Here is an 11,941-nt window from a genome sequence, read left to right on the forward strand (position 1 = left end):
CATCATCCAGGTCAGAGAGCTCAAGGGGTCGAAGAGATATTCGACTCAAATCGACACTTTCTTCTTTTTCTTCTGATTTCTCCATTGGGTTGATAATGGGGTTCTGAATTTTACAATATCTATGAAACACCGAAAAGAAACTTGAACGGAAGAAGAAGAAAACGAAAGGTATTATATAGCTCGAGAATGGGAGTAGGGATTGAAGGAAGGCTGCAGTAAGCCATGGTTGACTTCCCTAGCCGCCCAAGACTATGCTTTCTTCTGAACTATGAAAAACATATTTTTTAATATTTTGAAAAAGATGGAAGAGTTGGGAAAATCCACAATAACTCACAATTAATTTAAATTTCCTTCACCAGTTTAATGCTTTAGCAAAATTAATTAATTTCTTTAATTAATAGATATGAGGTAGGTAGGAATTGTTATAATCTCAATAAATAAAAAGTGTGTGGTGTTAATATTATTGATTTTATTTTATAATGATAATAATAGCGTAAAAGCCATTAAAACAATTTTAATTCAGAGAGAAGCGAGTCGATTTTCTGGTAATGATGAAAAAGGAGAGTCGATTCCTTTCTGGTGTTTGAAATCTTTTCTTGACATAATCGATTATCCGATTCTCAGAATTTATTTTTAGCTTTCGATTTTATTACTTTTCTCATGTTCGGTCCATTCAGAAGATAGTTCACTGTGGAGATAAAATATTAATAAAATCTGAATTTAATCATATAGGAATTAATATCATTCTTTATTTAAAAATTTTAAAATAATGGACTAATGGATGTTTCAGTGTAGAGATACAAATATTAATAAAATTTGAATTCAATCATATAGACATTAACACATTTTTTATTCAAAATTTCAAACTAATAAATTAATAAATCTTTTATTTTTACCTTTATCTTCATATAATATATAATGCTCTACATTTTTTTTTTATCTAATATCATACTCATACTTATATTCTCTATCTTTTTCCTCACATATCCCTTCTTTTTTTTCCCACTTTTGTAGTGATTTCTGAGAAGGGTCACTGACAAATTAGTTATCAAATCGCTGTAAATTCATTGATCCAAATAATATCGATTTTTGTTTTACTGTCTGCGTGTAATTTTTTATAAAAATGTGAATTATATTATACTTAATAATTATTATCAAAACTGTGAAACAAAATAGAAGATAAATTTTGTGCGAACAATATAATTATTTATATTAAAAGATATATAACTGAATTTTAGTTTTGATTTTATTATTAATGAATCCAGTAAATTAAAAAAAAACAAAAAATCTATTAAATATATAAAAATTATTTTATAGTTATAATTATATTAATTATGTATTTATTTTTATTATATTAATAATAATAATAAATTTTCAATATATTATTTTAATGATAAAATAATAATGATAAGATCTGCTAGTAACATCGCCATGGTTGATTTTCCTAGCGACCGAAGTCATGCAATGCTTACTTGTGAAACAAGAAAATATATTTTTTAATATTTTCAAAAGGATTGAAGAGATACAAAAATTTAAGGCTTAATATCCTTGATGATCCCTATTTTCGTCAAGTTTGTTCACTTTGGTCCCGTGTTTTTTTCTGTTTAATGTTGTCCTAAAGAGTGTAAATTTTGTTCAATTTGGTCCTTTTTGTTAACGCCGTTTAAATTGTTAACGGCCAGATTTCCACATGTGCAATTAGGGAGTGAACTGTCATTTATGTTCTGAAGTGAACTAGATCAGTCATCTTCATGGATCACATTCAGAAATAATTAACAGAAATGAGGACTAGATTGAACAACTTTCATTCATTACAAAACATAGAGCCACATTACCATCTTCTCCAACCTTCAGCCCAACCAAAAATAGAAACCCTACTTTCTTTCTAAAAATCTAACCCTAGCGCCGCCACACCTACACCCTCAGGCCACCACCGCAATCACCACATACCTGCAAACGAAACCCAGAAGACCATTACCATGATGCAGCTGCAACCACCTCCACGCACCACCATCTTCATCGCGCGCCTTCACCATCATCTTCTTCCCAGTTCGCGCTGCCACCATAGTGATTGAGGGTTTCGATTTGGGGGTTTTTGTTGTGTTATCTGGTTTTTGTAAATTGGAATGTATGACTTTCGTTTCAAAATTGATTTGGGAAATTCTTGGTTTTTTTCTGTTTTGTGAGTGGTTAGGGATTTTGTTCTTCCCTGCAGGTATGGGTTTTGCGAAGTGGGGGATGAGGGTTCAAATTGGGAATGTTAGGGTTTTTAAACTTGGGGTTTCGTGGTGGTTGTTGTTGGATGCACGGGTGGCGCCAATGAAGGTGCTGGTAGGTGGCCATGGGTGGTTGTTGGACAGAGAAAATGATGGAGGTGAGAAGATAGTGGCTGGTCTGGCGACAGTGGTTAGGGTTAGATGGTGGCTAGGGTTTTTGTGTAAGGGGAAATTAGGGTTTCTGGAGGTAGGAGATGATGTTGACGTGTCAAGGGTGATATGTCATTGATTGTACAACTGGACAGTTGGCCATTAACGATTTAAACAACGTTAACAAAAAGGACCAAATTAAACAAAATTTACACTCTTTAGAATAACATTGGACAGAAAAAAAAACATAGGGACCAAAGTGAACAAATTTAACAAAAATAGAGACAATCAGGAGTATTAAGCCAAAATTTAAATAACTCAATTAATTCAAACTTCCTTTACAAGTTTAAAGTTTTAGAAAAATTACTAAATTTCTTTCATAGAAATTATTATAATCTCAATAAATAAAAAGTGTTTATTGGTGTTGATGTTATTGATTTTATTTTATAATAATAAATAATAATAATAATAATAATAATAATAATAATAATAATAATCCCACAAGAAGATATAACGTTGAATAATTCTTGAATGATGAAGAATACTTCCTGATCCCACAAGAAGTATTGCAACATGGAAAATCTTGGAGCAAAACGAAAAAACAATTCAACACAAAGCTAAGAAGAATTCAACAATTCAAACTTTAGACAGAGGAATGAAGGTGAGGATCGGTAGAGAGAACACTGAACATCACCCTATCTCTGGATTTTCCTTTGTGGAACACATACTTCCTAAGAACTCCCTCCCTCTGGAAACCAGCTTTTTCCAGCACTCTCTGAGACCCAACATTCAGCACATCAACAAGAGCTTCAATCCTCTCCAAGTTTGGCAACGATTGCTCACCGAAAGCAACCTTAACCACTTCTTTCACAACCACCGTGGCAACCCCTTTACCCCAGTATTTNNAACCNATAACATAGCCAAGTTCCATGGATCTGTTCCTGCTTTGATCATGCTCTGANTTGGAGGAAAGAGAAACACACCCAATAGCACGATCGTTCAGGCATATTGCTCTGCACCACGCCAACTTGCTGGCTATGTTTTGGATGAAATTGATGCCCTCTTCTTTGCTACTATAAGGATCCCAAGTGCAGAAAGNTGCCACCTTTTCATNGGAGGTCCACACCAAGACATCATCCAGGTCAGAGAGCTCAAGGGGTCGAAGAGATATTCGACTCAAATCGACACTTTCTTCTTTTTCTTCTGATTTCTCCATTGGGTTGATATGGGGTTCTGAATTTTACAGTATCTATGAAACACTGAAAAGGAACTTGAATGGAAGAAGAAGAAAACGATGGGTATGATATAGTTTTAGAATGGGAGTAGGGATTAAAGAAAGGCTGCAGTAAGCTATGGTTGACTTCCCTAGCCGCCCAAGACCATGCTTACATCTGAACTATGAAAAACATATTTTTTAATATTTTAAAAAAGATTGAAGAGATAGGAAGATCCGCAATAACTCACAATTAATTTAAATTTCCTTCACCAGTTTAATGCTTTAGCAATATTAAAAGAATTTCTTTCATTAATAGATATGAGGTAGGTAGAAGTTGTTATAATCTCAATAAATAAAAAAGTGTTTGGTGTTAATATTATTGGTTTTATTTTATAATAATAATAATAGCCTCAAAGCCATAAAAAAAATTAATTTAGTTTTAGTAAGTCAATTAATACTACCTCATTTTGTCTTATTATTTTATCTTTATTTAACTGTTATTTTTCAAGTCAATGTTAATTAATCATCTGAAGAAAAGATTTATCATTGTTTTGAAACAATTTCTGAAATTTACGGATCATAGTTTTAATAACAACGCAGAAGACAAGTGATAGAGTGCAAACTAAGGATTGCATGGAGAGTTTTATTGATTATTACAATGCAATTCTTGATACAAGTCACTCGTACAATTCTCATGGAAGCTAAAACATACATACAGATTTGCAATAAGTTGCTACGATCAGATAAGTCTAAATTGAATAGTCTCTTATTTCTTATGACAAACCTTCAATTTCACTAGCTATGTTAACAATTGATATGCTACTTGTAGAAACATCCCAAACAAAGAAATTACTCACAACATACTTATTCCTCATTAGTTGAAGGCTTTGAACATCCACAAGCACACCCCTTGCGCCGCCTTCTGCTATTTTTCCTCCCAATGCGAATAAAATCCTTCAGCAACACACCTGTTGTTGGTCTACAGATTCTGTTGTTCTTCATATCAGCCAGTTTGAGCAGAATATATTGGATGTTCTGCACTTCAAACTGCAACCTTCCTATTTGCTCAGAACCTCTTCGAGCCTGTTCTGATAACTTCTTCCTTATCACTTGTACTTGCTGCTTTTCCAACTTTCTTGTGTTTGTGTCTGAAGGTGAGGCTGTGCACAGTTCAAAATCTCTTGCCAGTTGATCATACATGCCAATTTGTTGCGTGACGGCTTCCTCAACATCTTCTATGTGTCTTTTCACAGCTTCATACTCAATCTCGTTTACCTTATTGCTTTTCTTCTTTGTCTCCGGCTTTTTCTTCAAGTCTTGCAGAGTCATTTTAAGAATGGCCAGCTTCTGAGAATCGGAGGCAAGCCTCTCCAAGATCCTCCTCTTGCCATCTTCACTTGTCTCTTTTCCAGTCTTCCATAGCTCTAGCTTGTCAACCCCTAGTTCCTTCTCTCTCTCCAGTTCTGAAGAGTAATTTTGACATTTTTCTGAGTCATGCCATGTGATTACATCTTCTACTGAAGTAGAATCCAGTTTAGCATCTTCAGTAACATCATGCTGATCAGTTTCACATAGCTCAAGCATATGGTCATTGCTTCTACTGAGCTCTCTCTTACAATACTTGTTGTAGTCCGGATCATCCTTGTAGTTATCGAGAGGAATGTCTATCATTATCAACCGTTTTTGAGATTTTGTTCTCCATGCATTATGGCCACGTGTGCTGTTATCTTTCTTAATTTTCATCACCAGCTTTTTGTTGTCAATTTCTGGATAAGTAGCAGCTTCCAGATTTGAGTGCTCTGTCATTTCTGATACTGCTTCTCCTTCCACGTTTCCTGTCAGATTTTCTTGCTTCATACGTCTTTCAAGTTCTTCCATCATCAACTTCTCAACTCCTCTAATCCTTTTCTGGATGCTTAGCAAATCTTCAACCACATCTGGTTTTAAAATACTTTCATTTCCTTTTAAACTTTGATGGGTATTTTCTTGGAGACAAGTCTCAGAGGCCACATCCTGGATAAACATTCAAGGTAGACGTGGATAAGTAGAAAATGTAAGTGAACTACATAAGCTGTTTTTACAAGAGAAAAGGAGGAAAAAAAAAATACAAGTACATAATATCTAGTTCAAAGAGGATGCTACCTTCTTCCCCCTGTTGCCTACAGCAAAAGAATTTTTGGTGCAAAGCAAGTAAGTGTGCTCTAGAGATGCAAAATCCTCTTTTAAAGAAGTAACTGTTGGAGTATATGCAGATAATTGCCCCTTCAGCCCTCTATTTTCGTTTTCCAGTAAACTGACCCTTTCTATCATCTGTTCAATCACCAAGTCTTTTCCAGCACCTTCATCGTCAAGTCTCTTGCAGACTCCAGTAAGTTCAGTGACCTTGCTTTTCAACAGTTCTTCACTAATTGATGAAATCTGAAGCTGCAAATAAAACGCAGCAGCCTCAGCCTCCCAAAGCTGAAATTCATTTGTTTTGGCCAACAACTCAGAATTCAGTGTTTGCTCCTTAGCCTTGTGTTGTTCAACTTCTTGAGATAACGATTTCATCACCGACTTCAAGCTTCTATTTTCTTCATGAAGGTGTTCAATTTCTTTTTTCTTATTCATGCAATTTTCTGATAGATCAAGAATCTGCCTGTCAAGGTTTAATCTGGTCAATCTTGATTCTTCTTGATCCATCTTCAGCTCCTCAATATATCTGCAAAACTCTTCATTTAATGTCTCTGCAGCCCTCAGCCTTTTTATCATTTCTAGAAGCTCTACGTCCTTCTTCTCGAGAAGATTCTCTGAATTCTTAACTTGATGACTTAAACGGCAATTTGCACCTTTTATTTCCTGCAGCTCTTTATCCATCCTCTCAGTAGACTCATTCAGATAAACATTCTCGGCTTCTTTCACCTCAATCTTTTTCCTTAACATATCAAGTTCCTGATGAAGGTCACTGTTTAAACGGCTAAGATTACTGCTGAGATATTCAGAAAGTGCTTTTTGCTCAATGACTTTGTCGGAGACAAGGTGTTCATAAACTAAGTTGAGGTTGCTTAGGGCTAGTACCTCTCGTAGGATCATGCTGTTTTCATCTTCAGCCACGGAAATTGCATCTTTTAGGTCCAAAACACTCCTAAGCAGTAAATTCTTTTCCTCAAGGATCTTACTATTTTCTTCCTGAAACAATTGATTTGTTCTTTGCAAATCATTCAACTCTGCACGTACAGCAGCCAATTTGGACTTTGATGCATTGGCTCTTTCTTCTCCATTGGCCACTGCAGTCCTCAGTTGGCTGTTCTTCTCCAGGAGCTCAACCTTCTCTTTCTGCAACATTGCGTTCTTCTCTCTCAGGCTCTCAAACTCTTGCAGCATGATATTTTTCTCTGACTCCATTTTTTCTCTCTCAGATCGATTTTGCTGAAGGAGATGCTGCTTCTCCTCTTGGCTTTTCACACAAGAACTTTTGAAGCTCTCAATGATGTCCAAAATATGCAATATTGGTATTTCCTCTTGCTTGGTTCCTTTGTCATGACCATCACATGAATCAATCTGAAGAGCCCCACACACTTGATGAATAGCCATTTTAAGCTTTCTAATTTCATTTAACAAAACCTCTTCTTCTATCAGTTGCATAAAGTTTTCGGCCTCCAACTCCGAGATAACTTTGTTACAAAATTTTGATGCCTCAGCATGCTTTTCACATTCAGATATCAAGGCCAAATTCTTCTCCTTCAGATCTTCTATACAACTTTGCAAAATGAACATCTCGACCTGAGCATTTACAGCTCTGTCAACTTCTTTTTCAAATTCTATCTTCCCCAAACGAAGTTCTTCCTGTAGTGCATGAAAAATATTCTCCAAATTTGTCAGTCGAACTTCACTTAACTGTTTATGATTAGCATGCTTTTCCGTTTGCACCAAAATTGAAGCATGGAGCTCCCGTACTTGATGGCATGTGCTTTCTTTGTCCTTCTCCGAGTCGGCATATTTTTCTTCTAGTTTTGTGAACATCTTTTCCAGGTTACTTAGCTTTAACTCAACGCTTTCCAACTGAGATACTAGAATGCTTCTTTCGTTTAGAAGATCGTACTTCTCATCGTTTAACAACTTGCAAAACTCTTCCAAGTCACTTGATTTTGCCTTCAAACCTTCCAGCTCGAACTTTGAATCAGACAGGGACTTCTCCAGCAAGGCATTCTTCTCCAATAGCTTCTGCATACTTTCGGTGACTATTTGTAACTGTGAAAGTAAAGCTGATTTCTCATCAACGACAGTGGATTTTTCTTCCCGGAGAACATGGCAAGACTCTTGAAATTTCTTCACTGTTGCTTTTAATCCATCCAGTTCATCATTTAAACTTGAAAGGGAAAATTCCATGAAGGCGTTCTGTAGCAAAAGTTCATCCATATCCTTTGACTTTTCACGAAGAGCTTCTTTCTCATTACGCTCCACTTTGCAGACCTCCTTTAGATTTGCGTTCTCGTTTTGTAAATCTTTCACAGATGCTGCAAAACCTTTAGGATCCAAACCTAAAGTCTGTAGTTGTTCCAGCATAGCATGGTATCTATTATTCAAGTACTGGATATCATTCTTTATTTGATGAGCTTCCTGCTGGAGGGCATCGTTTTCTTCAGAGTTTGCAACGAATTCTCGTTCAAGCTTCTCTTTGATCTCCTTTAATTTAGTGATTTCCATTTGCTGTCTTCTGAATAATGACCTAGTGGAAGAGAAAGTAAGTTCACTCAGCATTCTATTTTCTTCCACGCTCTCTTGCATTTCATCCTTAAAACCTGGTTTGGAAAGCTCCAAGTTCTTCAACAACTGAAGCCCATATTTAAGCTCCATAACAAGAGTTCCTTGCTCCTGTTGTGACTTGGAGTACACCTTTTGCAGAGTCTGCAGAGTGGATTCAATTTCAAGAAAGTGAGAGTGCTCTTCGTGCATTAGAGTCTCCAGCCTCTCTAACTCAGCATGCTTCTCTAAAAGTGCCTGATCCTTCATGGCTATCTTCTGCAAGAGATTTTCAGCCTCCAGTCGAAGAGATTGATTTGATTTCTCCAACGTATCACAATTTTCTTCTGCAGCCTTAAGCTTTTCAGTGCCTTTCTCAATCTCCCTGCTGAGCTTTTCGGAATTTTCTTGGGCACGTGAAATATCATTCTCCATTTTAGATATTTTCTCCAAGCATCGATGGTAAAGGACAGCTAATGATTCTTTCTCTTCAGTCAATTCAGCAAGATTTTTTCTCAGTGCTTTAATTTCTGCTTCTGCTCTTCCAAGTTGCTCACTTAACATCCGGGAGTTCTCTTCACCATGGGTTATCCTGGCTTCCAGAAGAGAGATCTTTTCAAGATTCTGCTTATATTTAAGAAGACCAGCATCTTTCTGAGCTTCCAATTGGCCGAGTTCTTGCCTTAGCTTTTTTGCTTCGATTTCAGCCGTAGAATATTTCTCATCAAATTCCTTGGCGTCCATCTGCGCCAGAGATAGCATATTCTCTAGTTTAGCTATACTTTCTAGACACTGGTTGTACTGAACTTGACCAGCATCCTTCTCAGATTTTAACTGTGCCAGAGCTTCCTTCAGAACTTTAGTTTCAATTTCAGCTTTACTCGCTCTTTCATCAAGGCCTCCTGCATTTTGTTGTGCCTTATTAAGATTGCTTTCCATTTCAGATAACTTCTCCATACTATTCTGATACTGAAGAAAGATGGCATCCTTGTCAGACTGTATTTTTGCCAGGGCTTTCCTCAAGGTTTGAACTTCACCATCTGCTTTCTCTGAATGCTCAGACTCAGAATATAATGCAGAAGGAACTCCTGGTGTGTGTGATTCAACACACGGTGAATCATCATTCAGCATGTATTGTGCTTGGTTGGGAAATGCTTCTGCCATGGTTTTATGGGCATGACGTAGCTCCCCCATTGCATGATCGTATCTCTCTGCTAGAGCACGGTATGCTCGGTAGAACTCCTCCACTAATTTCATGAGCTCCGGCCGCTTCTTGTAGTACATTTCTGCCCTCCTTGCAAATGAATCTGCTTCCTCATCAATGAGCTTGATCATGGCTTTCACTTTGGCATCTATGTCTGTAAAAAAATAGCACCACTTCAGTCAATGTACTAACCAAGATATGCATCATGGTCCCTAACCAGCTTCATTTCCTTATTACTCGCACTTACATATGATAGCATCTTCCACAAAACATAACAGCCAGATTCATTATTTAAAAGATGTCTGCATCCTCTTTTGTTTATGTCTTCCTTTCAACATTGTCTTATTTCACATGTTCATATAATTTCTTAGATGGCATATTTTGCACAACTTTTAATGCCACAAAGTCGAACAACGAGTCCAAAAAAATAAAATGTAAAAGTGGTTCAATCTTGGTTTGTGTATAGAACAGGCATCCCATGAAAAGGAAATATTGTCTTCGTATTCAGATCCTTGGATTCGCTATGTGTTATTATTATTTCAATTTTACAAAAGAGGTTACAAGAAAAATTAATCTCATATCTGATTTACTGAATTTGGAGTTACACTTGCTTTTCACTTTTTAAAAATAACTAGAAAAAGTTTAAGAACCATATTCATATATACATACTCATCAACTGGTTTGAGCCTCAATATCCATCATTAATTTAAACGTAATGAGTTCTGATTTAATGATTATGTTGGCATCCAAACAGCAAAATGAAAAGTGAATATAATATTCCTGCTGGGTAGTTGATGGCTCACACTTTTGTCTTTTAGAAGACTGATGGTGCTAATGATTTTATTTTATGACAATATGATAGAGGATTTTTTGATTTTGACACAATATGATATTACCAACCAACGATAGATCGGCTAAAGATGCTATAATGAAATTAGGTCATCTTAATCCTAAGCCTGTGAGAGAAAACTAACGGTCATCTTCAAAAAATTAAGAATGCTAATCATAATTATAAACACGTACACTTTTTCTATTATTTGATTTTTCTTCATAGAGAAAGAGAAAGAGAGAGAGGAAGAAGACACACCTGCAAGGTTTTCCTGAAGCCATTTTGAATTCTTTGGTAGGTGGCTATCCCACCACCAAGAATATGAGCGCCGGGACTCAGAATGAGACAAGGTTGCCATGACTCCAGAAAATTATGAGAACACAAATAGTTTTGATTTGCCAAAAGCCTAATACTAGATACAGGCTAGACTATAAGATCATATATTTCCACCACAAGCGTCTTTCTAATTTGAGACTCTTCAGGACTGTTTCACCATTCTGTGTACCTATCATCAAATGAATGTCAACATAAGTACATTTGATAAGGAGTGCTCCAGATTCATCAGAAGTCCAACTTTATTCCCATGGCTTACTGTATAGAAAGTTGCAAACTCTTTCCGTTCTATTACCGGGCAGATTGGACACAGCTTTAGCTGATCAGTGAAAGGAACCTCTTGTTTCAGCTGCTCAGACAATTTGATATTGGGGAGAACTGCCACAAAGAAGGGAACTAGAAAGAGTAAACAAGAGGGTAACAGAATAGCACGGAATATGGAATGCCTGATAGAAGCATCAATCCTTCACGATGATCAATTCAACTGTATTAGATAAAACAAATACTTCTTAATGTAAAAGGGTTCCAAAATCCAGCCACAAATGCAATATACATTTTCTAAATTTGGTATCTAAAGGATTGATGAAAAAATTGACCTCAGGGAAGAGCAAATTCTATAATCAAAATATGCACCCATGAAAGACCAACAAAATGTCAGCAGAGGAAGTATACAAATAAAATATCAGGTAGGCGGATCATAGTAAAAATGATTGATGATCATGAATAGTTAAAGGAGAAAAGAGAAATGCACAGTAAAAGTTGCAGTCACGGAAAAGAAAGGGTGCATCAAAAGGTAGTGGTGAAGATAAAAACGATTTATGAGTTGAGCAAAAGCCTGTATGAGATCATGTACTCACCAAGCGAATGATCTTGATTAACTACCACTTCAAGGAACAAAATACCATCAAACGAAGCAAATGGGTGTCTAGAAAAGCATAAAAAGCATGGTTCTTTGGAGCAATTGGGATGAAACAGAGCCAAGAAAGGTGGAATCTGAGGCCTGGATCTTCACCAGCAGCTGTGATGCTGAAAACAGAACCCCCAGCAGCTGCAAAACTTCTATCTTACCCCATTTTCTCAATCTGGAAGACACAAAGTGGCAATCTTTGAAGTGGGGTATTGGCAATATAGAATTGTGTCGTGTCGGCTCTGACACATATGACTCGTCAACTGTAAAAAGGAGAATGTACAAACACAGAGCACGGAAAAGAGTGCTGTGGTTTAGTTAATAATCATGTTGTTTTGGAGAGATTATTATAATAATTAGCGTT

General features: G+C 36.4%; 2 protein-coding genes across 5 annotated transcripts in view; both read right to left on the reverse strand.

Moving 5' to 3' along the window:
* Positions 1 to 3,798, reverse strand: part of LOC106777536 (uncharacterized N-acetyltransferase p20-like) — a 4,314-nt gene extending 516 nt beyond the window's left edge. Inside the window, exon 1 of one of the 3 annotated variants that reach the window (XM_014665129.2) lies at positions 3,211 to 3,798. In XM_014665129.2, coding sequence (XP_014520615.1) covers positions 3,211 to 3,582 — 372 coding nt within the window. In that variant the 5' untranslated portion in view covers positions 3,583 to 3,798. Of the gene's footprint in view, positions 1 to 2,871 lie in introns of those variants that run through there. The other 2 variants (XM_022775988.1, XM_014665128.2) reach the window with 2 other exon arrangements.
* Positions 3,799 to 4,193: 395 nt separating this feature from the next.
* LOC106777535 (protein NETWORKED 1A) lies at positions 4,194 to 11,941 on the reverse strand. Of its 2 annotated transcripts, none has more exons than XM_014665127.2 (5): positions 11,528 to 11,941; positions 10,966 to 11,048; positions 10,596 to 10,842; positions 5,725 to 9,662; positions 4,194 to 5,595 (listed from the first exon to the last, which is right to left on the reverse strand). In XM_014665127.2, the coding sequence occupies exons 3-5, from the start codon at positions 10,693 to 10,695 to the stop codon at positions 4,447 to 4,449; spliced, it is 5,187 nt and encodes a 1,728-aa protein (XP_014520613.1). In that variant the 5' UTR covers positions 10,696 to 10,842; positions 10,966 to 11,048; positions 11,528 to 11,941; the 3' UTR covers positions 4,194 to 4,446. The 2 variants fall into 2 exon arrangements, with proteins under 2 accessions (XP_014520613.1, XP_014520612.1); XM_014665126.2 differs by having other exon boundaries at positions 10,930 to 11,048.

The sequence above is a fragment of the Vigna radiata genome, chromosome 11, assembly GCF_000741045.1.
Source record: "Vigna radiata var. radiata cultivar VC1973A chromosome 11, Vradiata_ver6, whole genome shotgun sequence".
NCBI lineage: Eukaryota > Viridiplantae > Streptophyta > Magnoliopsida > Fabales > Fabaceae > Vigna > Vigna radiata.